This window comes from Ochotona curzoniae, unplaced genomic scaffold (genome assembly GCF_017591425.1).
Source record: "Ochotona curzoniae isolate NIBS_2020 unplaced genomic scaffold, NIBS_Ocur_1.0 contig_2688, whole genome shotgun sequence".
Lineage (NCBI taxonomy): Eukaryota > Metazoa > Chordata > Mammalia > Lagomorpha > Ochotonidae > Ochotona > Ochotona curzoniae.
Window position 1 is genome coordinate 1,523,853 of NW_024465553.1, and position 26,138 is coordinate 1,549,990.

The 26,138-nt window shown below is 52.5% G+C and overlaps 1 protein-coding gene across 11 annotated transcripts in view; it reads right to left on the reverse strand.

The window, feature by feature from the left end:
• PPP2R5C (protein phosphatase 2 regulatory subunit B'gamma) overlaps window positions 1–26,138 on the reverse strand; it is a 109,036-nt gene that overhangs the window by 50,974 nt on the left and 31,924 nt on the right. For 6 of the 11 annotated variants that reach the window (XM_040975057.1, XM_040975054.1, XM_040975051.1 and 3 more), the window contains exon 1: window positions 24,802–25,005. The exons of 4 other annotated variants lie outside the window; for them this stretch is intronic. In XM_040975057.1, the coding sequence (XP_040830991.1) occupies window positions 24,802–24,895 (94 nt within the window). In that variant the 5' untranslated portion in view covers window positions 24,896–25,005. Of the gene's footprint in view, window positions 1–24,801; window positions 25,006–26,138 lie in introns of those variants that run through there. One more of the 11 variants, XM_040975055.1, reaches the window with a different exon arrangement.

The window sequence follows — 26,138 nt, forward strand, 5'->3', positions numbered from 1 at the left end:
GCAGGTGGAAGATTAGCCTGTTGAGCCTTTGTGCTGTTTTCTGAATCTAAATCTTTGAAATGAAAATTCTGTAACACAGGGCCTGGCAAGTTGGCTCAGTGGCTAAATCCTCACCTTGCAAGCACCGGGATCCCATATGGGTGTTGGTTTGTGTCCTGGCTGCTCCACTTCCCATCCAGCTCCCTGCTGTAGTCTGGGAAAGCAATTGAGGATGGCCCGAGCTTTGGGACTCTGCACCTCCATGGGAGACCTGGAAGAAGCTCCTGGCTTGGGATTGGCTCAGCTCCAGCCACTGTAGCCACTTAGGGAGTGAATCAGCAGATGGAAGATCTTTCTGTCTTCTTTCTCTGTATTTCTGATAACAACGAATAAATCTTCAAAAAACAGTCTGTGATGCGCTGACCAGACCTGAAGCATATGTAAGAAGCAACTAGCACCTGGGAACTAAGGCCTCAGGGTGGGCCCTGACCTTGAGGACAGCCTGCACTGCGAGCCAGCACGCTCGCGAGTGTGCCTTCCTAGCCACCAGTGTAGCGGGCTGCACACCTGACCTCCCCTGTGTCACAGCCTGAGAGCCAGCTGTGCTCTCTCCCCTCTCCCTTCCAGAACCAGTGCCTGGCCCTTATCCCCCCACCCCACTTCACTCATTTCTGCTTGTTTCTTTAGTCAGTAATTCTTAATTTAGTTCTTGCTGCATCTTTTTGGCTGGGAGCCTAGTCCTTTTCCTTCCAAGTTCACAAGGAAGTTCACACAGGTCTCTGTGGGCTGCCACTCTGTCTCATTCACTCATTTCCAGGTGATCCTGGTCCTGTGCTGTGAGCACAGGCTCAGCTCGGAGCCTGACTCCAAGTCTCAGTCCTCCCTTGGGCCCTGTGTGCCCCATCTGGCATGTTTCCAAGGGGGACTACAGGGAGCATGGCAACCAGTGCAAAACACTAGGTCAGGCCTGTGGCATTCTACTGTGGAGTGCTGGCGATCCAGACACGAAGAAAACCTTCAACAAAACAGGCCCAAGTCCCTGAGTTCAGGGAGACGTGGTCTGAGTAAGGATGAGACCCCACCTCCCAAAAAGAATATACAAAATAGTGCCAGGATTAAAAAAAAAAAAAAAAAGCAGAGCAAAGTGCTGGAAGGAGGAAGTGGGGGCTTCGTGTGCAGCAATGTAACGGGCAGGCGAGGCAGCTGCCTGCAAGGCTGCCCATGTGTCCACTCCTAACTTTACCACATCAGGACCAAAGCATCTGCTTCCCACCTCCTTCAATGCTTTGCAAACTGCAGCAGTTCCATTTAAATGCAAGACCTGCAAGCACCTGCTTCCCAGCCCCTGACTCTCAGCATTAACTTCTCTCCAGCACACAGCCCAGTCAGAGCCCAGAGGCTCAGCACCACCTCCCACCACCCCGGAAGGACCCACTACGCCTCAACTTCCTTTAGTGCCTGCTCTACATACCATGTTCCACCATTCAGGCTACAAACGTCAGGAGAACTGCATCGTTCCATACAGTTACTGTATGCCTCGGCACAATGAAGCAATCCTATTTTACATAGTATTTAAAACGCACTAAACTTTTATGGGAGGGAGGGCGGGAGTGGGGAGAGGGAAGGAAAAAAAAGAAGGGAGGAAAGGGGAGAGGGAGAGACAGAGACATTGAAGCAGTGATCCCAGCTGCGGGGTTGCTTGTCAGCTGCAGGCAAAGGCGCGATGGTGGTCATGGCTGTGCCTAGACAGGGGTGTGGCCCAGCTCTGGATCCCTCTCCCTGCTTCCCGCTTGGTGGTATGGCTGATGATGAGGACGTGGGGGTCTCAGTTCTGCCCCACGTGCAGCTGAAACTACCCAGCACCATGGCCTCCAATGTACAAGCATTCCAGCTTCAGGGAAACCAAGTTTCTTATTTTTCCTGCTTGCATGCTGAGGAGTTTCCTTTTGTTCCAGGTGGAAGAGCTAAAATGTTTCTTCAAAATGCTATTGATGCGCACTGGACACTTGGTGTGAAGCCAGGAGCCAGGAGCTTCTTCGGGCCGGGTGCAGGTCCCAAGGCTTTGGGCCGTCCTCCACTGCTTTCCCAGGCCACAAGCAGGGAGCTGGAAGGGAAGCAGGGCTGCCGGGATTAGAACCGCTGTCCATATGAGGTCCCGGCGCATGCAAGACAAGGATGTTGGCCACTAGAGTACTGCGCCGGGCCCCGCACTGGACACCTGTGCACTGTCCGGAGAGCAGCACGTGTTCCACAGATACTGCGGGCAGCACACACTGGTCGCACTAGACAGACAGCATCCAACCGACTCGCCCCCGCTGTCGGATGCAGCCAGGAATCAGAGCCAGCTCACTGGCACCCGTCTCTGCTCTCTGCCCAATTGCTTTTAGAACGTAATTTCCTTTTGAATTTTACCTCACTGATTCTTCCTATTTTCACTTTGAATTCTTCTAAGGAATACTTCCTATGTGCTAGGCATTGCTATAACCTTCCCCTGCCCAGGGCACCTCACCACATCTGAGAGGCCCTGTGACTGCTGTCTGCGGTTCCTCCGAGTGGACTCTCTGGGGGCACTGCTAAGCTCCTAAGGTATCCCACACCTGTCACCTGCTCCTTGCAGGGACAAGGACAGTCACCATGTCCTGGTTAAGATAGAGACCCAGGAACCCACAGAAGCCTTAACAAAAATACTTCTTCCAAGATCAGCAACTTCTCAGTGAAATATGATCTGCATCAGGACCAGTCAGTGGTTCCTAGTTAACTCCAATGAGCCTCTACCCCATGGCAGAAGGTTGGAAGTACCAAGAATGACATAGAAAAACTGTCACATGGCCAGGACATTGCCTAGCTTCAAATGTGATTTAGTAACTTTATCACCAACCAAATGCCGCAATCTTCAACTCTTGCTGAGACAACCCTCTCGAATACCACCCCCAGCGCAAGTCCCCGAGATATAAACTGTGCAGTAGCTCACTGTAACGGCCCTGGCTGGCTCTCTGCCCACGCTCACACCACCGCTTCCTCACCAGCCTCACAGATCAGGGGGTGTTTAGCGACAGGATGGGCTGGAAGGGGACACCCTGGACCCTTGCAAGCACAGTTGCAAATTTTGTCTTGCCAGTGTGTTTTAGATGCTGTCCCAAGAGCCAAGGAGTGCACCTCCAGGGCGCAGAGCTGACACATTGGACTTGCTGGGACTGAGCGAGGTGTGGCCTCCGGACCTGAGGACTCCTCACAGCTCCCTGGTAGAGGACAGGGTGAGGCTGTCAATGACGAGGCTGATGAGCGGGTTTTCCCAGCAGGTGATAAAGACTGCTCCTCTGATCACATCCAGGGTCCCGATAAGACCAGGTGAGTGTCCGCACACATCCTAGCATGACTGTCCTCCACAGGGCACAGCCGTAGGCTTCCAGCACACAACAACAGACTTCACAAGAGAGCTTGAAGAGAGCTCTGGCAGTGGGCCTGAACTTGTACCTGTGAGACACAGGGTCTGTGAAGAGACCCTCCAGTGCCTGTTCTGCAGGAAGAGGGACAGGTGCCACAGTTGGCCTGTCAATGTGGGACCAGTCAGGGGACATTGAAGGTGTCTTTTAGGACTCTTGGTTTAGCTAGGCAAAAGCCTGCTGCTGCCGGTCCTCAGTGCGTTGTCGCTGCCTTTAGCCCCACACACTACTTCCTGCAGCCAGGAGGTCAGGATGGGAAAGCCTGCCTCGCTCACACATAGGCATTGTGGGTAGGCACATGCAGTGGCCTGCTGTCAGGATCAGTATTACCACAGCCAGCCCATTGCAAGACCATGTAAGAAACACTGCTGCTTGCAATGCCTGGCATCCCTTACTAAAGTGCTACTCAAGTCCCACTTCTGATCCAGCTCCCTGTCCAAGCCCCTGGGTCCCTTGCCATGCACATGGGAGACCTGGCTTAGGTCTGGCTCAGCCCAGGCTGTCGGACTGGGGGAAGCAGTGCAGGATGGTCCAAGCCCCTGGGTCCCTTGCCATGCACATGGGAGACCTGGCTTAGGTCTGGCGCGGCCCAGGCTGTCGGAAAATGATCCAGCGGAGAGCTCTCTCCCTCCTCCCCCAACGCTTTCAAATGACCAAAAGAAATCTTTAAGGAAAAATCAATTTTAAAATACAGGTAGAAGGTAAAAAGCTCTACCCATTTTATGTTGGAAGTTTAGAACAAAAACGTTTTTAATACAACCTTGATAGTTTAGATAGCACATTTACAAGCACTGTGAGGTCTGACTCTGACTTGCTCAGACAGTCTGGAAATGTTCTTTAGACTTGGCAATGACCTGGAGAGATGAAACTCAGTCCTCTATACCACCAAGTGGGGCCTGTGATGCAGCCCCTGTGTTAAGGTACACTGGTGAGGCTGCTATGCCATGTGACGGCGCAGGTTCAAGCCCTGCTACTCCTGTCCCGATCGGGCTCCCTGCTGCTGCACCTGGAAGGCCGTGGCAGGTGGCGTGCGCAGGGGCCTGGCTCGATCCCTGTGCCCTTCCTTCGGCCTCACCTATCCCTTGCTGTTGCAGACATTTGACGAGTAAAGCTGTTGATGGAAGATCTCTGTGTCTGAATTTTTTAAAATCTAATTTCTAATTGAATTTTATCTTAACTAATTTTTCCTATTACTTGCATTTTTAACTAGTTTAAGGACTACTAACTGCAATCAAATGAAATGCACCCATTATAAAGCTTTAAGATGAGGCTTGGGGCTGGATGACTGGAGCTGCAAGTGGATGCAAAATGAGACTTGAGCTCACTCAGGCTGGTAGTGGCTAAAGAGTCAGTCAACCTTGTAATTTACTTGGTTATTTCAGGCAGCGCTGCGGGCCCTTGACAACTTTCACCAAAGCTTCCACGTTCAGGAGCCTTCGGAAACTCCTCTTCCAGGCCAGCAGACTTGCCAGTTGAGAAGCTCTGTTCCTCACCCAGTGGAGTGAAAACCCCAGAACGGCTGGGTGAGACCAGAAGTGCCCAGTGCCATGACAGACTAGGGACCGGCCAGGACCGCACTCCACGCCCACAGGGACAAGACTACACAACTTGACCCAAGGCCCATTTCTCCCAGGAGGGGAAGCTGCTACAATCCACCGTCCCCAGCTGCAATGCGAGTTTGGGAAGCTGGGAAGGAGGAGGCAGGTCTGATCACATCAGTGCCTTTGCTGGTGACTGCAGTTAGACCCTGTGCCAGCGCCCACACCTCCACTCCCACTGACCACCCACAGGTGACAGTCAGTCGACAGGCTCAGTGACGCAAAGAAGGGACACATGAGGTGAGCTCAAGCCAGAGGGACAGATGAGAATGCAGGGTGCCCGGCGCCGTGGGGCAGTCCTCGGATCTGCAGGCTCAGCCGGCTCCTCGGCCAGTGTTCACGCGCTCCCCATAACCCGAGAGCCTGAGCAAGTCTCTGCTTATCCCCTCTTCAGAAGGATCGTCTCAGAATGACCCAGCGCCGCCCTGGGGGCGTTCATCGAGGCCCTGTTCATGAAGCTCCTGTCTGACCGGTGCACCATGCTGCAATGGCTTACCTGGTCTTTGCTTTACTTGGACAGTCATTTTACTAACTTCTGTCATATGCAGGAGTCCATAAGCTCATGGATTTAATGTACTAATTATATATTTGTATACTCATCAGTATATAATTATTAAGAGCGCTCGGTTTTGGATCATTTAAAATCATTTCTTAGGCACCAGCAACGGTCTGTTTATCCTACAGCAAATCTGGGTTATTCCATAGTAAAAAGGAAATAGAAAAGAACTCTGATTTACTTAATGCATAATTCCTATGTTGACTATCACTTCTCCACAAAGGGCAGGCCCCGAAGTGTCCAGCTCGTCCCTGGAGAGACAAGAAGCCCGATCTGCCCCTGCCCCCAGCACGCCATCTTTTCCCAGACAGCGCCGTTCAGCCGGCTACCCTGGCCCCATCTCCAAGCGAAATACCAGGAAGGAAGGTGTGCTACCTTTAAAGCCCTGCCTTCAAATCTACATCGTAATTTGCTGCTACAACTTCAATGGCCACAGGGAGCTCAGCTTTAACCAGGGTCACGACAGGATTCATGTCTATACTTGCGTGAGGAATGTGTTGTGATGGGGTGCTTGCCTGGTAAACTGGACAGGATGTTGGCAGCTTCCGTATCACAGACTAGAGGGATGCTCAGAAACATGCTTTGCTCACCAGCCCCTCAGAGCACACACAGTTCTCTCAAACTATGGATGAACTGCATCCAGAGGCTGAATCTGCTCTCCAACTCCCCAACAGCCCACGCCCCGTGGAATCCTGCTGCAGGCAGCTGTCCTAGCCATCAAGGCCAACGCATAACAACCGTAATGGCCCAGCTAAGTCCCAGCACCACCCTGGCCAAAGGTCCAACTGCCCTGTTTCCTCCTTGTCCATGTGGTTTTCACTGCTGAGTCCCTTCCCACGTCCCCAGCCACACCTCTGGCTGTCTGGCAAATGCCATTCTGTTGGGGACACTCAGTGAACTCTGTCCCTGGGTGCCTCCGGCACAGCACTGTGCACCTCCAGTGACGTAGTATTCATTCCATCCTGGGCAACTTACTTCTCCCCAGGGCGCGGCTCCCCTGTTTTTCTGGGCCTCCCGCAGGACCTCTCCACAGAGCACTTGTCACGTCCTGCTGTGACAAGTGCCTCTGCTGGTCTGCTTCTTGTTGCCTCCCCTGAAATACCAAGAGGAGCTGCTATGGGAAGAAAAGCTCCATTTCACCTCTCCGTTTGAGGTCTGGGGGCAGGCTGCCATGGCCCAGCATGCAATGAAGCCTGGAGGGGTGTGGGTGGCAGCATGGAGCTCACCATCATGAGCCAGGAAGGGGGAGACTCGGCTGAGCTAAATGTAAATGCTCAGCCTCTTACCATAAGAGCCACCCTCCAAAGGCACCTGAACGCCTCCCAGTGCCTCCCTCAATCCATCAACCGCTAAGCCTGAAGGCACCACTGCGTAAACAGTTGCTTAAGTTTTGTTCAATTCATGTGTTGAACATGTTGGCCACTGTGGCCGACACTAGGGCATGCGGCGCGGGGAAAGCCGCCTCGGCTTTGAATGCAGGTGCACACTGGCCTGTCCCACCAAGCCCCATCAAGCACTGCACCCAAATCTTCAGGGCTCTAACTGACACTGATTTGAATCAACTCTGGGCTGTGATCAGCTCAAAGGACAGCAGACACAGATCAGAAACGTCAATAGCCAGGTCCAAGCCGTTGCCAGGCAGAACCACAGCATGCGCTGCTGGCTCACATGGTCCCTAAAACTCATCTAGACGCAAGAGAGCAGGACATGGATCTTGCAAATCCTACTGTGAGAGCCCAAAGGTTTCACTGAGACCCAACCTTACATGGGCTATAAAACAGAGCTGGTTGGGCCTGGCACTATGGCCTAGTGGCTAAAGTCCTCACCTTGAATGCGCCAGAATCCCATATTGGCACCAGATCTAATCCCGGCAGCCCCACTTCCCATCCAGCTCCCTGCCTGTGGCCTGGGAAAGCAGTTAAGGATGGCCCACAGCCTTGGGACCCTGCACCCCAGGGGAGACCTGGAGGAAGTTTCTGGCTCCTGGCTTCAGATCAACACAGCACTGGCTGTTGTGGTCACTTGGGGAGTGAATCATCGAACGGAAGATCTTCCTCTGTCTCTCCTCTTCTCTGTTTATTTGCTTTTCCAATAAAAATAAATAAATCTTTAAAACAAAACAAAACAGAGCTGGTCACAAATGTCAATCAACCAGCTGAGCAATTTTATTTCCTGTGGCCCACAGCACACCAAGTCTCCAAGAATGATGGGGAGAATGGTTTTGCATATTTAGGAATTATATTTGTTTTTCCTTGAGTCACAAAGCTATTTAAGACCTCTTGTCCTGAATATAGGCCTGAATAAATCAGATGCTTTATAAAAGCGGTATTTGATACAATCTAAGGATCTGAAACACCACCTGTGTCCTGATTTCATTTCTAGTTCTTACTATACAAGAAAGCCCATTAATTTCTGAAAACTCGCCTTCTCTCCTTCCCCTGCCACACTCTGGACAGTACACCAGCGTTCCGCTTCTAGGAAAGACATTGCAATGCTGCAAAAGAAAAAATGGCTACAATACAGCATCAGCCACTCAGGTGGACAAACTGCTGATTCTTGAAGAAATCCGAGGAAGAAGGAGGGAAAGAAGACGCACACACAGCAGCAGCACCAGGCAGAGGCGGCTGTGCAGCTAGACAGATGCCACACCGTGGGAAAGGCCGGCTGCTTCTGGGGGACAGCAAGCTGAATGTTAAAGCTTCCTGCTGTCCCAAAGCAAGAAACCAGGGTCAGCCCCAATGGCACACGTATCTCCAAAGGGCTGCTGAAAGTCAGCTGGTTCTGGAGCAGAGACTTAAAGCCATGTGTTTTCCATGAAGCTTCTGAAGACGCCCTGCACCTTGTGTGAGAGCATTCCTGATGCGCTCACCTGCTAGAGCAGCTGAGTCCGATGCTGCCCTGGCCCTCTGACCTGCTTATGCATAATTACCCAGGGAACACAACGGATGGAGCGCAATGAAGAAGTGAAGGTCAAACCTCTTCCAAGTGTAGGGTCTGGCAGCATCGGGCAGTCAGAGGCGGCCCACCATTCCTTCTCTCAGCCAGAACACCCCAGACTTGGCAAGCTGGCACTCTGCGACCTGTATGTGGATCTGCCTGCCTGGTGACTTTGTATGTAAGGAGGCCGCAATGGGCACGCGGTTTCCACAAAGCATCTGAAATAAAGCGACACCTGAGACGCCCGTAGCGAGTCTGGGCTCTTGAGTCCAAGATGGGGTCCTTGGACCAGGGCTTCACAAACCAGGGACATTTATGCAAGGAACCCAAGGGCCAATCCGCCTGGGCACAGTAAGTGACAGGTTAGGATGCTCAGAAAAAGATGCTATAACAGCAGGAAGGACGAGTGCCAGGTAAGGCACAGTCCCGTACGCTGAGAACCCAGCTCCGTGGGCGCCCCCTGCCTCACTTCTACCTTTGCCTAGCTTGCACACCTGAACCTGGATAAATGTGGAATGTCCGCTCAGGGGCCAAGAACGCAATTCCTGCAAAACAAGATAAGCTGGTGAACAGAGCGGAGTTAAATCTTTGTGATGGACAAGACCCATCCACAGGTCTACCTCAATGAACTACACAGCTCTGTGGGAGAACCCATACTTGTGACCCTGCAGCCACTCCTCCCAGGGGGTTCTGCCTGTGGCCTATGGCCTGGGGAGCTGGCCACAAGAGACACAGAACCACGTTCTGAAATACTCACTTAAAAAGCCCCACAAAAACACCCATTTTCACTCAGTTAAACTAACATTTTAAACTGAGGAGGGTCCAGGCCGCCTGCCCCACATGACAGACTCCAACCACAGGATGCTATGGCCTCAGGAGACAAGAGGAGTGCCAACAACCTGGGCCTAAAACTCCCAAAGAAGTGCCAGGGACTCCCAACACGAGGAGTTGGGAGTTGGGACTTCAGATCCCACCATGCAGCAGCAGCGATGGACACAATGTGGCACTGCTTAAGGTTAGACTCAGAGCACAGTCTCAATACCACGGAGGAGTCCAGGGGAGCGTGTGGCCCCCAGGCCTGCAGTGATCATTGGAAGCCCACTCTGCAGAGAGCAGAGAGCTTGCCACAAACAGCAGCACAAGACTTTGAGATTCACATCTCAGAGAATGAATCAGACCCTTACCTCACACCATACAAAGGGAAGAAATGAACTCAAAACGGATCAAAGACCTAAAACTCACAGTATACTCCTGGACATGGCAGTATTTCTCAGATGTGATACCAGAAGCACAGATAATAAGAAACAAATGAGCTCAATTGGTCTTTATTCAAATTGAACATGTGTGAGCCACAAATCCTAAACAAAACAAGCCACAAAGAACCTGCAGAAAGGGAGCACAGACCAGGTCCAGGCAGTGCGAGGGTTAGTGCCCAGAGCAGCGGGGTAACGCCTTGCACCCTTCGGGTCATTCCATATTCTGACCAATCGTTGTTGGCTCCCTCTTACGCGTCCCGTTCCTGTTCCCCCTCAGCTGGTCACTGAGGTTTCTTTAAGAGTGTGGAAGTCCACCTTTCCCAGCCTCACTCCCATGTTTCCCTGCTGCCCCAGGAATTCTGACAATCCTCTGCCTAGAAGCTGGCATGCCATGGGCTTGTTTTTCCGCAAAGCTGGACAGCCTATTCCCATTCACTCACAGAAAATGCTTGGGGCTGACCCAGTGACGTTGCCTGAAACCGGGCATGGCTGGTTCATTCCACCAAGTGAACACAAAGCCAGAGGCCCATGGGACGGAATGGGCTGGGCTGGAAGTGCCTGCGCGCACCCTCACACTGCGCCTACCACACTACCTGGGCCCATGCGCAATGAACTACACTGGAAACCCAAATGTATAATCTTGGCCTTATGCTAACACGTTCTAGCCAGGTAGCTGCTAAAACCAGCGATCTCTTCACAGACAGCAGCATCATCCTGAGTCAAAAACCAGCTTGGACGTACGCCTCCCGCCCCACTGCTCATGCAAGGCCTTCTCTGTATCTGTGAAAGGCTGATGCATTCCCTGGCTCGGTCACACACACAGAATGTGGAATCCCTCTGGTCCCCAGCCCCATCACTTGCACTCTCCACGCCTGTGTCCTGGGCCTTAGCACCGCTGTCACTCATTTCCTCGGCTCCAGCACTGCTCTGCATTCTGCCTCGCATTCACCAGCTCTCCTTTCATCCACAAGGGATGTTGTATCTTTGAAATAAGCCCCTTTGCAGGACTTCTCTCACAATGTGGTCCCACCTCCAGAATACACTCAGGGGGCTGGATTCCCCCACCCCCACGCACCCTGCACCATCTCAGCTGTGTTCTGGGACCACCCAAGAATGTTTGAGCTTTCTACAGACTGCTGCCCTTCCTCCCAAGGCTGACAGACATGTGCCCCCTGCATTGGGATGTGGCCCAGGTCGGCAGCACGCACAGGCCAGCCAACTGGCTGTCAGTGAGGCCATCCCAGAGATGTGACCCAGGCCGACAGTGCGCACAGGCCAGCTACCTCTCCCTCAGGTGGAAATGAACTTGGTTAATGGGAGAGTTCAGTCTGTGTAAGCCTACTTAGGACACACACGCCACTGGCTGCTGTACCTCAATGTTGAGAATCCATGCCAACACACACGCACACACAGGGTTCTGAAAAGCCAAGGACTGAGGAAGGATGTATTTGTGGAATATCATTAAAATCAGGAACATGCATCTACATAATTTTCTGCTGCAGCCTAAACAGTATCTCAACTGACAGAGCAAGAAATGGCCTTGCTTCTCCCTGTTTCCCCTCAGCAGCCAGCAGCAGCAGCAGGTTACCAGGCAGTTACCACCAGCAGCCAGCAGCAGCAGCAGGTTACCAGGCAGTTACCACCAGCAGCCAGCAGCAGCAGCAGGTTACCAGGCAGTTACCACCAGCAGAATGTGGGGGTAGCGCTGACTGCTGCGACCTACTCCTTGAGATGTCGCGGCCTTGGGCCCTTTCCCTTTAGCACAGGATTCCTCACACGCAGCAGTGTCAAGCATGTGGGTAATTGCCTCGATTCAACTGAGGACCAGCCTGGAGCTGTGCACAGGGCAGGCAGGTGCTGACATGGCCAGGCAGCCCAGTCTTGGTGAGCAGCCGTCACTCACAACCATGAGCCTCCAAGGAGCAGCCTTACCTCCGTGACCCAGAATCTGCATCTCCTGCTTTTCCAGATGACACCATAAGCTCAGCTCAGCTGGCTCCAGCCGCGCAGCCCTTCGCGGCACTGTGAGAATGGCCGGGTCCAGACCTTCGGACGCAGACTGCAGCCACGGCCTCCGAGGCTGGCTCGGAGCAGCTGAGCCAGAACCGTGAATCAGAATCGTGTACTCACTCTCCTGGGGACCTGCGGCAGGTTTGGAACTCTGCTCTGATTTCCGCAACCGTAAAAATGGAACTAATGATACCTGTTTCTCCCCATCGGAAGGAGGCCATGGTTAATGAACACTTGCGAGGCTCTTTGAAGATGAAAAAGGCTCCCGGGTGCTAATGACAGACAATAACACTCTCCCCGTCCTCACTCAGGAGCAGCCACGCCACAGACAGACACAGAACTGCTCCAGGTGCAGCGTCTGAGATCACTTCTCCCAACGCCACACTGTGGAGAAGCTGTGCAAGCATCCACAGTGACGCAAAGGTTCAGGACAGCAGAGAAGGAACCAAGTGCTGGGCGCCGAGGCCGCAGGAGCTGCCCAGTCTGCATGCCTTCGTTACCATGGACGCCGTGGCCAAGGCCCTGACCCAGCACAGCAGTCCGCCTTTCCCGCCAAAGAACCCTCCCTTGAACAGCTGCACACACTTCCCTCTGCCTTCCTGAACACTTCAATGTGAAGGGCAGCATCAAAAATCACTCTGGGGGCTCCATTAGCTCCATCAGCTTACATTCCTCTTGAAGACTGCCTGCTTTTAAAAAAATACAGAATGAAAGGCTCAACAAAGGCAGGCCTCCGTGTGACGCGCAATGAGGCTGTAAACACTCAACTAGTTTGTTTAAGGTGATACTGGCTTTGGGTAAACACTCGCACACCCACCAAGACACAGCTCCACCTGAGGCAGGCTCAGAGGTCACGTCCATCACTGGCTAAAGACAGTTTCAACTCACTGAGAAATGGAATAAAACATTTAAGATCAGGATTCTGAGAGTTAACATTCAAATGATGGAAAAAAATTTAAAAAGTAAAAAATGTAGGATTCATATCCACTCATATCGCATCATTTGGATAAGAAAAGTCAGTCCCCAAGTGAGCCCATCTTAGACCACGCTTGTTTCCATACCCAAACCTCCTCTGCCAAAAGATATAAAATAAAAAAGGATTCCTAAGGGAGCAGAGGAAAGTGAGTACAGAATGCCATGATCTCATAAATTCACTGACTGAGGTGCAAATTCAGCTTGCTTAACAGCAGCAAAAATGCTCAACATGACACCAGCTGGGACTGTAAGGAAAGCAGCCCCCACGGCTCAGATTCTCGAAGACCAGTCCACCTGCTGGTCAGTCAGGTGCCTCGGGAAGCGCGGACTGCCAGCTAAGAAGGAAGTCCAGGGACTCGCTTTCACTATGTACTTCTGACCACACAGATCAGGCAAGCTGGAATGCCAGAGGACCTCCTTGCTTTCAGTTCTCTGGAAATGAGCTTAATCTGTTGTACGTGTAAATATGGCACACTTGGAAATACAGGAACATGCGGTGTTGTGACACAGTCATGGACACCTGTGACACATTTGAGCCAGGGACTGCCACATGAAGTGATCACCCAGGAAGGTGTGTGTGTGTGTGTGTGTGCGTGTGTGTGTGTGTGTGTGTGTGTGTACCTCAGAGCTGGGGACTGCCACATGAAGTGATCACCCAGGAAGGTGTGTGTGTGTGTGTGTGTGTGTGTGTGCGTGCGTGTGTGCGTGTGTATGTACCTCAGAGCTGGGGACTGCCACATGAAGTGATCACCCAGGAAGGTGTGTGTGTGTGTGTGTGCGTGTGTGTGTGTGTGTGTGCGTGTGTATGTACCTCAGAGCTGGGGACTGCCACATGAAGTGATCACCCAGGAAGGTGCGTGCATACGTGCGTGAGTGTCTGAGAGACAGAGAGAAACACGTAAAAGGGGGGAATCTTCCAGCTGCCGGCTCACTGCAGCCAGGAGACAGGACACCTCATGACTGACAGGGACTGAGGCGCTGCAGCCATCGGGGTGTGCGTTAGCCAAAGCTGGATAAAAAATGGAGCAGCTGCAATTCACTCACTCACTCGCTCTGATGTGGGACCTGAGTGATCCGAGAGGCCATAGAAGCTGTTGCATCAGAAGCCTGCCTCTAGCTTTAATTCACAAACACAGGTCACTGTCTTGTCTATCAAGGAGAGCACAGGAGAGAGAAGTCAGCACACAATGGATGGACTCCCGCCCACTGGCTCAACTCCCCAGGCGCCTGGCAGGGCTGGAGCCGGAACTCACCCTAGGCTGGCTGGGTGCGTGGCAAGGACCCAAGCACTTGAGTGCAGTGGCCCAGGTCTCCGCAAGCAGGGAGCTGGAATCGGCAGCCAGAGCCAGGACTCAAACTCACTCAGTCGGAAATGGGACAGCATCGCCCTTGCCCCCAGAGACACTTTCCAAAGGGTCTGTGGTGCTTCCTGAGGCAAAACAGCCCCAGGAGCAGGTTTCAGGGACGGAGAGATCAAACTCCATACCTTAGCATCGGGGCAAAGAAAGGTGGGCTCTACAGGCCAGGCAGGATGGGGCTTTGCTCTGGCTGTGTCACCTAACACTAACAGATGGGTGCACTAGCACACTAGGGCTGGGAAGGCCAGGTGCACCTGCCGTCACCAGCCTGGCAGCTTGGGAGAAGGTAGGAAACCTATTTGGGGAATAAGTCCTGGTACAGTATTAGTTTCATTTGTAATATAAAAAAATAGAAGTGGCTTTATTGATACATAAAATAGATTGAATTTTTCTTTTAAAAAAAAGGAAACTAAGGCAAAAAGGCGAGACATACCCCACCATATAACTTAGGGATTTTTTTTTTGAGGAGGGGCTAAGTCAGCACAGGGGGAAGGTCACATGTAAGCCTCCATACCAGCGTCTACTGTACCCTGGGAAGGCACATGGGCACTGAGCTTCTTCCTGCCAGTGATGACCTAGGAGAGGACTCAGGCACGTGCCTGGTATTACTCTACACGCTAAGTAAGCCTGGCACAAAAGTAACTGTTCTGAAAATAGTCACTGAGGAAAACAGGCCCGCCGTTCACACCCCTGTACTCCCTGACTGATGCGTAAGGGGTTGCAGACCTGCTCTGCAGTTAACGTGCCGGGAGACGGGCTGCAGAAATGGGGGCTCTCCTGGTCTGCCCCTCGGGCCCCATACTGGGGTACAAGCAGTCATGCACCCTCAGGTTGTGCTGGAATGTCAACACCGTTTACACTGAGGAAGCGGTGCATCCGATGGCTCATGGTGGCTCCACGTATCACTTACCGGGGCTCTGGGAGACCTCGTGTGATAGTGTCCTAGCCAACCTGACAGAAGTGTCCCTATCCGGGGCCTCAAGCTCACATGGCAAGGCCAAGTTTTACAAAATTCAAATTTTGTTGATAAGCTCTGATTTCCTTATGGACACAAACCATTAAACACTGCCAACAGCTGTCTCCCTGGACCTGATAAGCTTTCTTCTTGGAGTTTCAGGAGAGCACCTGCCAACTTCTAAGCCTTCACGGCCGGCTGAAAGAAGAGCAGCAAGAAGAAGAAACGCTCTGATCAGCAGGCCACTCAGTCCCTGCACACAGGGCTTGTCACAGGACAGCAGCCTGGCCCAACCACAGGAGGGTTTCATGGGAGCTCAGCAGACAGAAGGACTAACGGCCTCCTGTGTTGTAAGAAACATGTTTAGGCACCACTGCCCACTCTGATGGCCCGCCCCTGCTGCTGTACCACCAGGCAATGCCCACCTGGAGGGAGGAGGCTTATTCCAGGGACCCCTGGGATGGTGTGCTGCAACTTCTGGGACCCAAAGTCTGTGCCTGTGGGAGTTTCAACATTCTGAGGATGTGACTGAGCTCAGCTTCCCATGCGAGGCTGCGTGAGCACAAAGACTGCCAACCCTCACTACACATACCCTGCCTTCCATCTTGAAGCCTGTTGAGAATAAGGGACCAGAAAGTTGGCATTACCAAGCAAGTCCGCTGGAGTGGACCATTACTATTCCTGTAATCGTATAAATACCACAGCCAGCACACACTGCTCCTGACTAATGCAACCAGGTGATTACAAGGTTCACCTGCAACCTTGATGAGAGGAGACTGGAAACCCTCATCCAACAGGGCTAACTCGAATAATACCATTAAATGCAGTTACAGCTAAGATCTCAGTTCAAATATTATCTAAGCTTAAAAATCAGCACCAGGGGGCTGTTGTAGTGCCTCAACCAGCTAATCCTCTACCTGCAACCATCAGCATCCCAGACGGACACCAGTTCGTGTCCCGGCTGCTCCACTTCCAACCCAGCTCCCTGCTAATGGCTTGGGAAAGCAGCAGAAGATGATCCAAGTCCTTGGGACCCTGTACCCATGTGGGAGATGCAGAAGCAACTTCTGGCTTCATATCAGCTCAGCTCCAGCCCTGTGGGCATTTGGAGAGTGAACCAGCAGATGGAAGATTTTTTTTTTTGTCTCGCCTTCTCTCTTTATTATAAACCTTGCTTTCCAATAATAATAATAATAATAACGAATCTTTAAAAAAAATTAGCACCAAAAGGAAACTCCTAGGAGTTTAATGCACTTGAACTTGATGCTAAACTTGAATTCAAACCGCTAAAGCAGCAGACAGCCACATCGACATTTGCTTAGTTCATGACTTATGGATTGACTTGGAAGTCAGGGCTGTTGATTCAGAGGGGAGGGAGGGTGGTCTTCCTGCACTTCCCTCCAAGTGGCTGCAAGAGCTGAGCTGCATCCGTGGGTGACCGGAGGCCCAGCACTCTGCCGTCCCCTGCCGCCTTCCCAGGCACATCAGCAGGGAGCTGGACTGGAGGAGGAGAAGTTAGAACTTGACCTGGCGCCCATGAGACGCTGGAGTCCCAGGTGGTGGCTGTTTGAGCCCTTGGTGCCACAGTGCCAGTTCCAGCAACCTCTACATTTTTTTTTTCTTAAAAGATTCACTCACTTTAATTGGAAAGTCAGATACACAGAGAGAAGGAGAGACAGAGGAAGATCTTCCGTCCACTGATTCACTCCCTGTGGCCACAACGGCCAGAGCTGAGCCAATCTAAAGTGAGGAGCCTCCTTTGGGTCTCTCATGTGGGTACAGGGTCCTATGGTCTTGGGCTGTCCTAGACTGCTTTCCCAGGTCACAAGCAGGGAGCTGGATGGGAAGCAGGGTGACTGGGACATGAACCTGTGCCCACACTGGATCCTGGAACATACAAGGCAAGGACCTAGCCACTAGGCTACCACACCAGGCCCAGCAACCTCTACATTTAAAAACTAAGAGAAATGGCATGTGAAGTCACCCTATTTGGGATTAATCATAGACAATATCTGTAATTTAAAACTAAAATGTTTTATAAATGTCTGGCTAAAACTGCTTTTTTCAAGTTAAAAATGGCTGGTGGGGGCACAGTAGGTTAAGCTTCTAACTGTGATACCGACACCCCATGATCATGCACCTGAGAACAGCCCACCCATGTGAGGGACCTGCACGGAGTCCAGGCTTCTGGCTTCAGCCTGACTCAGCCCTGGCCATGCGGCCATCTGGAAAGTGAACCTCAAGAGGGAAGATCTCTGTCTCTGCTGCTCTGCTTTTCACACCAGTAAGTCAATCCTGGCCGGTAAATGCCCGTTTCTCATTGTAGCCTTCCATCAAAGGAAGCCCGCTGCATGGGAGCAGCAATCACGCGACTGACAAGGGGGCACGGTCGGTGACAGCCCACAGCGGAGCACGGGACCCACTCTGCAGCTGAGGGACTGCCTTCCTGTGGGACGGGATGCCAAAAACATGGACACGTCTCAAAGGCTGGGGCAATGAGAGAGGCACGGCAGACGGGCCCCGCAGTGAAGGCAGCGCAGCTGGAGAGCGAGCGTACGCCCGGCTGAGCTCCCTTGACCACAGCCACCAATCCCGGGAGCCTCACGATGCTCAGGGCACCACCAGCAGTAGCAGCTTCGTTCCTCCCATTCTCACCCAACCCAAAGAGGCGCGCCGTGCTTCTCTTCCATTTCACATCCACTTCTCAGAACAGAGTGAGTCATCTGCCAGGATGGCTCAGTTGGCCTGGGGTGGGGCGACTCCACCTCCACCCTTAACCACCAAGTTCAGAGGCAACTTTGGTTTTATCTCCCAGCATGCCTTTAAGGCGGTCACACTTCATAAAAGACTGACAAAAACACTAGCAGGACAGTCCTCAGCCCCCAAACACTGGAGCCACGGCGCTGCTATCTGTGCAGCGGGCAGCAGCCTGCCCACTCGAGACCAGGAAGTAAGTTTTCAGTTCTTACGTCTCCCCTGTACTTTCCTTTCCCTTCCAGAGCACATCCTGTCAAAGGCACACCCTCAAATCATGACAAAGTTGGGCCCAGCATGGTAGCCTACTAGCTAAAGTCCTCACCTTGCACACTAGGATCCCATATGGTCACTGGCTCGTGTCCCAGCTTCCCCATTTCCCATCCAGCTCTCTGCCTGTGGCCTGGGAAAGCAGTGGAGGATGGCCCAAAGCCTTGGAACCCTACACCCCTGTGGGAGACCTGGAGGAAGCTCCTGGTTCCTGGGTCTGGATTGGCTCAGCTCCAGCTGCTGCAGCTACTTGGGGAGTGAACCAGTGGATAGAAGATCTTTCTCTGTTTCTCCTTCTCTCTGTAAATCTGACTTTCCAGTAAAAATAGTTCTTTAAAAGAAAAATCCTAGGGCCCGGCGTGGTGGTGCATGTGGTTAAGGTCCTCGCCTTGCACACCCAGGATCCCATATGGGCGCCGGTTCTATCCTGGCAGCCCCGCTTCCCTTCCAGCTCCCTGCCTGTGGCCTGGGAAAGCAGTTGAGGACGGCCCAAAGCCTTGGGACCCTGCACCCGCGTGGGAGACCTGGAAGAGGCTCCTGGCTTCGGATTGGCATAGTATCGGCCGTTGCGGCCGCCTGGGGAGTGAATCATCAGACGGAAAATCTTCCTCTCTGTCTCTCCTCTCTGTATATCCACCTTTCCAATAAAAAAATAATAAAATACATCTTAAAAAAAAAAAAAAAAGAAAAATCCTAACAAAGCTGAGGCCTGGGCAGGTTCCTGAGCTTGCCCATCCACGTTACTGCCACACCCCACATGACCCCACACTTTCCCCTACAAAGTCCTAAAGCACACTGTCCCTGGGATAGTGTCATAGCACCGTCAGCTTCCTCCACTGCCTGCCACAGGTTTCATTCTGCCTTTTCCAGAACAAGGGTCTGATCTAGATTAACCACTGCGTCTAACATGACCCCTCCTTAGTCATTCACAGTTATCTGAGAGGTGGGGATGTGGGTGGAGGCCAAGGGAGGGGACAAAGGGCAAGATGGACTGCTCAATCCCCAAGTGCCTGTGTTGACTGGGGCTGAGTCAGGCTGGAGCCAGGAGCCAGGAGCCTTCTCTGTGTGCGGTGGGGGCCCAGCCACCTGAGCCAGCGCCTGCTGCGTCCCCAGGTGCACAAAAGTAAAGGGCAGCAGGTCAGAGTCAGAATTGGGACTTAAACCCAGCATGCTAACCGCTAGGTCAAACGCCTGCTCCTCTTGGGTCGGTTCTTTAAAAGTGACAAGCTTCTGACTAATTCAAGGAACTAAAATAAAACCAGACCTTTATCTGCTATGGTGTGCGGCTCGGCCAGTGTCTTCCCACACTTAAGACTAGATGAGAATGCAGTTGCAGCACCTGTTCACCCCGCCATTAGATGCGCTGTTCTCCAAGGGACTGCCCGCACTCTCACACAGACAGGGGATTTCATCTGAGCAGGCCTGGAGCACGCGGCTTACTGGGTCCACTTTTCTGACGAATCACCTTGGACAGCCCAATTGGAAGCCAGGGAAGCTTCCCCCATAATGTGGCGGCTGGCTAGGAGGTATTCCAGAGGCCCACTTGGGACATGGTTCTTATTTTCAACCCAGCAATGCCACTGGACACTTGAACGCCAGGACTGTTGGAGAGCCAGCAGGTGGAAGAGCTCAGCTCCACAGGATTGCCAGGATGCTCATGACTCCACGGAAAGAAGAGGAGCCCTGGAGACACAGCCAAGAACCGGGGCAGCAGAAGGGGCCATCGGCCACCTTCCGTCAGGAACACATGGACCTGCGCCTTGAACATACTTTGCTCGGGCCTACAGTGAGTTCTGAGCTCCAGACACTCACTGTACAGAGAGCAAGTGAGCGGTGTGTGCAGCAGGGGCGTCCGCCCACCCACCTCACCCCAAGGCTGGGTGTGGATCCCGGCTGAGCCCCACTGTCTGACTGTCCCACTCCCTAAGAAAATGGGAATGATAACAGCTCACAGCACCAGGCCCTGCATACTCTGGAGCATAACAAATGCACTTCTGCGACAGCTGCTGGCAGTCGCTTTGGGAACAGCAGGCCAGAGTTGGGAGGCGATGGTGTCGGATTGGGCCCTTGGGGGACTCGCCTTAATCTCCCAGGCAGGACTGGGAGGAACAAACCAATTCACACCACAGATGTAAACAGAATGGCCATTGCCATATCTGACACAGGGATACGCAAGCAGGACTCCCAAGCCCATGGAGGCCTCCCAGCCCCGCCTGCCCTTCCTCCAGGTTTAAACACACCACACCCACCCTGTCCTTGGCCCGTCACCTCACCCTTTGTTCTCTTGTTCCCCTACACACATATTTCATGAACAAACTCTAAATCACAGCTTCTGCTGCAAGGCACAAACCTCCCAAGCAGACCTCATTTTCAAGTTCAATGTAGGAATAATGAAAGCACAGGCTGTGCATGACTGGCTCAGGTGGCACTCACTTGTGGCATCCCTAGCTGGGGTTGGCAGGCCCCATCTTGGACGTCAATCTACTGACACCTGGGAAGTGGCCAGGGTGAGCTGGGACAACTCAGGGACCAAGCACTGCAGGGGCTTCACTTGGGGTCGAAAGTCTTTCTTCCTTTCTAAGTTTAGGCAGTGAGGATGCCAGTGCCGACCACCCCGACATCGCTTGGGTCAAGTCCAGGTTCCATGATCCACATGCACAGTCTGGACAGGCCAGTTGGTGCGCTGGCCAGAGCCACTGACTTGTACGTGTCTTGGACACTTCCCCCTAAATTTTTACTGAGAAGGTGAAGATATTCAACAAATTGGTGATTTGGAAAGTCCTGGTAAAACAAACTTTCCCACAATTGTACCTGTTTCCAAGAAAAGGTGGGTCTGCTTAAAAAGAATAATTCATTCTTTGAGTTGGAGGGGCTTTCAAAGACAGACTCATTGACAGGCTGTTTATAAACAACTACCCGGGAAAGATGAGAACAGTGGGAGGTCAGAACCAAGGCCATCAGGAAGCTGGGCCAGACTGCCACTTCTGCTTTGGTCCTTAGCATCATCCAGTTAGAACCCAGCTCTAAAGGTGGCAGGAGCTTGGCTGGGATGAAGTACTGGCTAGCAGAGGCACTGGCCAGCAGGCCCTCTGTGTTGCACTCCGCTAGCCCAGCCTTCCATGCAGCAGTCTGTGGTCTTTGAGGCCATTCCGGAGCCCAGGGCAGGGCCGAGAGTAGGCCAGGTGAGCAGCAGCCATTGCCAACGTAGAGCCTGTGCCTGCTGTGCCTTCACCCACAAGCCCTCTGTAGATAACGGCTTGTCAGCCTCAGTCTACCACTGTGATCAGCAGACACAAGTGTCTGAGTAAATTCAAAGTCACTGACATGAAAATAAACATTTAGGGTCTGTGTGTTGGCTCAACTGGCTAATCCTCCACCTCCAAACTCAGGTATCCCATATGGGCGCCGGTTCTAATCCTGGCAGCCCCACTTCCCATCCAGCTCCCTGCCTGTGGCCTGGGAAAGCAGTCAAGGATGGCCCACAGCCTTGGGACCCTGCACCCATATGGGAGACCCGGAAGAAGCTCCTGGCTCCTGGCTTTGGATTGGCTCAGCTCTAGCAGTTATTTGGGGAGTGAACCAGTGGACAGAAGACCTTTTTCTCTGGCTCTCTTTCTCTCTAGAAATCTGCTGCTGCGATGCAGGATCTGAGTCATTGCATTTCTGGTGGCGCTCTCCTGTAGACAAAATGGCATATTCAATCTGAAAAGTATGTCCCTTTCTTAGGCCAGGCATATCTGCATAGTGTACACCTCACAGCCAGCAAGCCTGTCCTGCCAGGGAGCCTGCTGAGAACACTGCTGGGCTGGAAGCAGCAGAGCACCCTGCTAGGCAACAGGTTTCAGCAGCTCTGCCTGCATCAAGTTGGCTTGGCCTGCAGGGGCCAAGGGGAGGCTGTGACAGGCAGCACCCATGCTGTCATGGGGCTATCTCTGGCCATCCCTTCTGGGATGTGGCCTGGAGTGGCTGAGCAGGAAGGAGGGCAGGAACAGTGAAGCCACAGGCTCAGCTTCACAGGGAACCCTCAAGGTGCAGTCAGACACACTCAGCTGCATCCTGTTATGGGCTGCTTGGCCCACAGGCCTTAGATGCAGAGGGCAGCTCAGCCTGTGCCTGCTTCCTGGTTGGAAGCCAGTGCTGGGGACTGCCCCACCGAGAGAACACTGAGGCACTTAAGTGTAGTGACACGATTACAAATGACACCCTGCCCCTCTTCACACGTGAGCTTTTCAAGACACACTAACTTCACATCTGCACCACATCTGAAAGGCAAGGCACAGAAGGAGCTGGAGCTCGCCCTCCAGCAGCTCAGCAGCTGGGCTGGGCCAGGAGCACACCAGCTCTCTCACCTGGGTGGCAGAGCCGCCACCTCCCGCCTCCCAGGGTGTGCACGGGTGGGAAGCAGGAGAGCCACAGGTGTGGGATGTAAACGTCCTGGGGGGGTCAAACACCTGCCCCTAACTCCACTCACCAACTCCAAGGCTGGGGGACACCAGGGAGGCGGCAGTCATTCTCCAATGCACAGCTCTGACGTAGGCCACTGCTCTGCTCTGCTCACCCCCACTAGGACCCTGTCCGACAGGTGGCTTGGACTGGAGAAATGAGCCTTATGTGTCATACTGGCCAACAGAAAGTGGTCACAGAACCGATGACTGTGGACCCTGGAGATTCCACTTACTGTTATTTGGCAGCAAAATGTGTAATCAACAGCCATGATGCCTATTTTATACTGCACTTTAAAAAGTTACAGACAAAATAACCAGGGCAGCGCCCCTCGTGGGAAGCAGCCAGTATAGCGCGGAGACTATGGCTTCACCCTCCCAGCCGCGGACCTCAGTCCTGCTCCCCAGAGCCAGCTCCTCCCTGCCACTCCCAGGCCGCCTGGGCCAGGGCTGTCTGCTGGTCATCTCTAACAGCCCTCAGCAAAGAGCAGAGCAGGGCTGCTAGCTGGATGTTAAAGTGACTAGGCCTCTCCAAGGCCAGTAATTGAAATGAACTTCTCTACACCTCACATGAAAACTCTCACTTCAAAAAGTTCTTCTGAGTCCATCACCCTAAGATAGCAAGTGCTGTCAAGCCGTCTGAGTTAGGAGTCAGCCACAGGCCCTGAAGGTTGCCACTCAAGTCTCCTTCAGGCCAGCACTGCTCCCTGTACAATTACATGGCAAGCAACCGACGGCAAAGACCCACATGCCCATAACAAGCTCTCGACATTCAAAATAAACATATTCATGGGGTTTAAGATGTAAAGTCAAATGACTCTATTTCAGAATAAATTTACAATTCAAAATAATGACTCATACATTGTCTAATAAAAACAGAAGACTCACAGATGTAAAAAAAGAAAGGTTATTCATAAGTAAGTACCTTAAGAGTATAAAAACTCATATTTTGTGTGCAATCAGATTATCTCATTGCTAATTAGTGTCTCTGAACTAACAGGACCCTAACACTGGTTTCTGTCCCCCTGGTGCCTGCAGCTACAACACCTATTATTGGGAGTCAACCTTTGCTATTCACTGGGTGCGGACAGAACAGTAACAGCCTGGCCGTGGTGGATACCGAGCCCACCAACTCCTGGACCCCGTCCCGGGTTCTGGAGCCCTCCCAGCCCAGCCACTGGGGCTCTTGGGCTCTGCGTGCCTGTGTCTGCACCTTCTGGGCTAGACCTCAACTATGTTGCCTGGCATTCTGGTCACAGGGGCCATGGGTCACGTAGGAAGCCTGCCCTCACCGCTCCTCAGCCTGGCTTCTTAATCAGACCCTAACAGTTCAAACTGTTTCGGCAGGACACAGAGGAGGCACTAGCAATGTGACAGCGTGATCTGATGAGGCTCACCCCCAACTTCTGTCTCCTCCAATGATGAGCAAAAAAAAAAAAAGCGTAAGAACGATCTTAAAACACTAAGTGTTGCCTAAGTATTACTACACTACCTTACAGTGCAGCAGGCTACTTATCACTATGGCAACTGTGTTTGCAGGCTCAATTTTGAACCTCAAATAGGCACAAACTATAAAAGACGCCAAGCTGTAATTATTAAGATGGTAATAATCCACACACATTGAAAATGTGTGGCCATTTAAAATTTACAGTTACAAGACACTATGGAGCCGCTTACTTGCACAGTATCCCCTCAATTCTATGGCAGCACTAACATTTCACAAACTAGGATTCATCCTAGGTTTCGGTATTTCAAAGCACAGGCGCATCTCCTCGGGGCTCCGGGCAGGAACAAAATGAGTCCCTTGTAAAGCAAGCTCGCTTCTCACGGACTCCGCACATTTCTGCCTGCAGTTCATCTTTGATCCGGAGATGTGATCCCCACAAACCCCTTGCAGTATCAAGCGACACAGACGTAACACAAACTCTGCGAACAGGCCACTTGGCCCGGCTGGGCGGCGGGCCCGCCTCTCCCTCCCACCCGGTGCCTTCCCCAGCAGTGACTTCACATCCTTTGACATCAGCACGGCTCCGAAAGGGGGATGGGAGGGCGAGCAGAAAGCAGAAAAACCAGCTTTGAACCAGGCAAGGCCGCGCTCAAGCCTCAAATTCTGTAAGTAGTTCGTAAAACGCCAAGCCGCCTTGACACACCCAGGCTCCTTGCAGCAAAGCAGGGGATCTGGGCTGTCGGCAAGGACTTCCTGCAGCTCCGATCCGAAGCACAATAGCCATTTATTAACTCCCCACGGGAGGAGCCCCGACCACTCACCTCGAATATGGAGAAGGGCCACGGGCTGGAAGGGCCCGTTGGAGTTGGCCGCGTCCACCACCATCCTGCTGCCCGCTTTATTACATGTCAACATCTAGACTTCAGCGGGAAAGGCAGTGTACTCCTTAAGGCAAGAAACCAGCCTCCATTTTAGTTTAAAAAAAAAAGACAAACTGAAGCTCTCTGCAGCTGGAGGGAACTGGCTGCTCCGTGACGTCAGCAGGCATGGAGCCCGCTGATTGGCTGGAAGCTGCAACTTAAAATGACACTGAAAAAAAACTGCGAGCGGAAAGAGCGACAGTCGGCTGTCAGTGGTCACGGAAAGCCGGCACGTTTTCCGGCTTCCTTCATCCTTCGTCGCCCAGGCACTTCCAACAGAGATCCCGTCTCTCAAAGAACGAGGCCGGAGGCCCCGACCCCAAGCCAAGGGTAACCCCTGACCAGAGAAAGCTGCCAAGAGAGCGGGGGCAGGGTGGTGGTGGCGGTGCGTGACTTTAAATGTTAACACCTCCTTGCCTGGTCCCTCCGTCAGGCTGCTCCGCACACCTGTCTGCTCTCCACTTCCTGGGTTTAATCGCTCCCACAGGGCTCCCCCACACAGCACCCAGCATGCCAGCTTTTGGACAATGGCTATTCCAATAACACAATTATAATTCCTTAGTTTGGGCACTTGTTCAACTTCCTCTACTACCAACAGAGAACGCTATGAATTTAGAATCCCCAGATACTAATTTTTTTCATGATCCAAATTTTTTCCCCTAGAAAAATAATAGAGAGAATGACAACTTCTTGATGTTCAATAGCTCCCAAGTACTACACATTAAAACATTTTTCAAAGATTTATTTATTTTTATTGGAAAAGCAGATCCGATTCATGGAGGGAGGGAGGGAAAGATCTTGCATCCACTGGTTCACTCCCCAAACGGCCATCCCATGTGGGTGCTAGTTGTAACCCCATACTGCTCAGCTACCAGAGGCCCGCAGCACCACGCATGGGAGCCCCTCAGCTCCTCCTCAGTTTCTGTAGCCTTAGAAATAAACAGGACCTGGTGCGGTAGCCTAGTGATTAAAGTCCTCACCTTGCACATGCTGGGATCCCATATGGGCACTGGTTCCTGTCCTGGCTGCATCACTTCCCATCCAGCTCCCTGCCTGCGGCCTGAGGAAGCGGCAGAAGCCAGCCCAAAGCCTTGGGACCCTGCACCTGTGTGGGAGACCCAATAGAAGCTCCTGGCTTCAGAATGGCTCAGCTCTGGTCATTGTGGCCACCTGGGGAGTGAATCAGTGGGCAGAATATCTTCCACACTGTTTCTCCTTCTCTCTATAAATCTGACTTT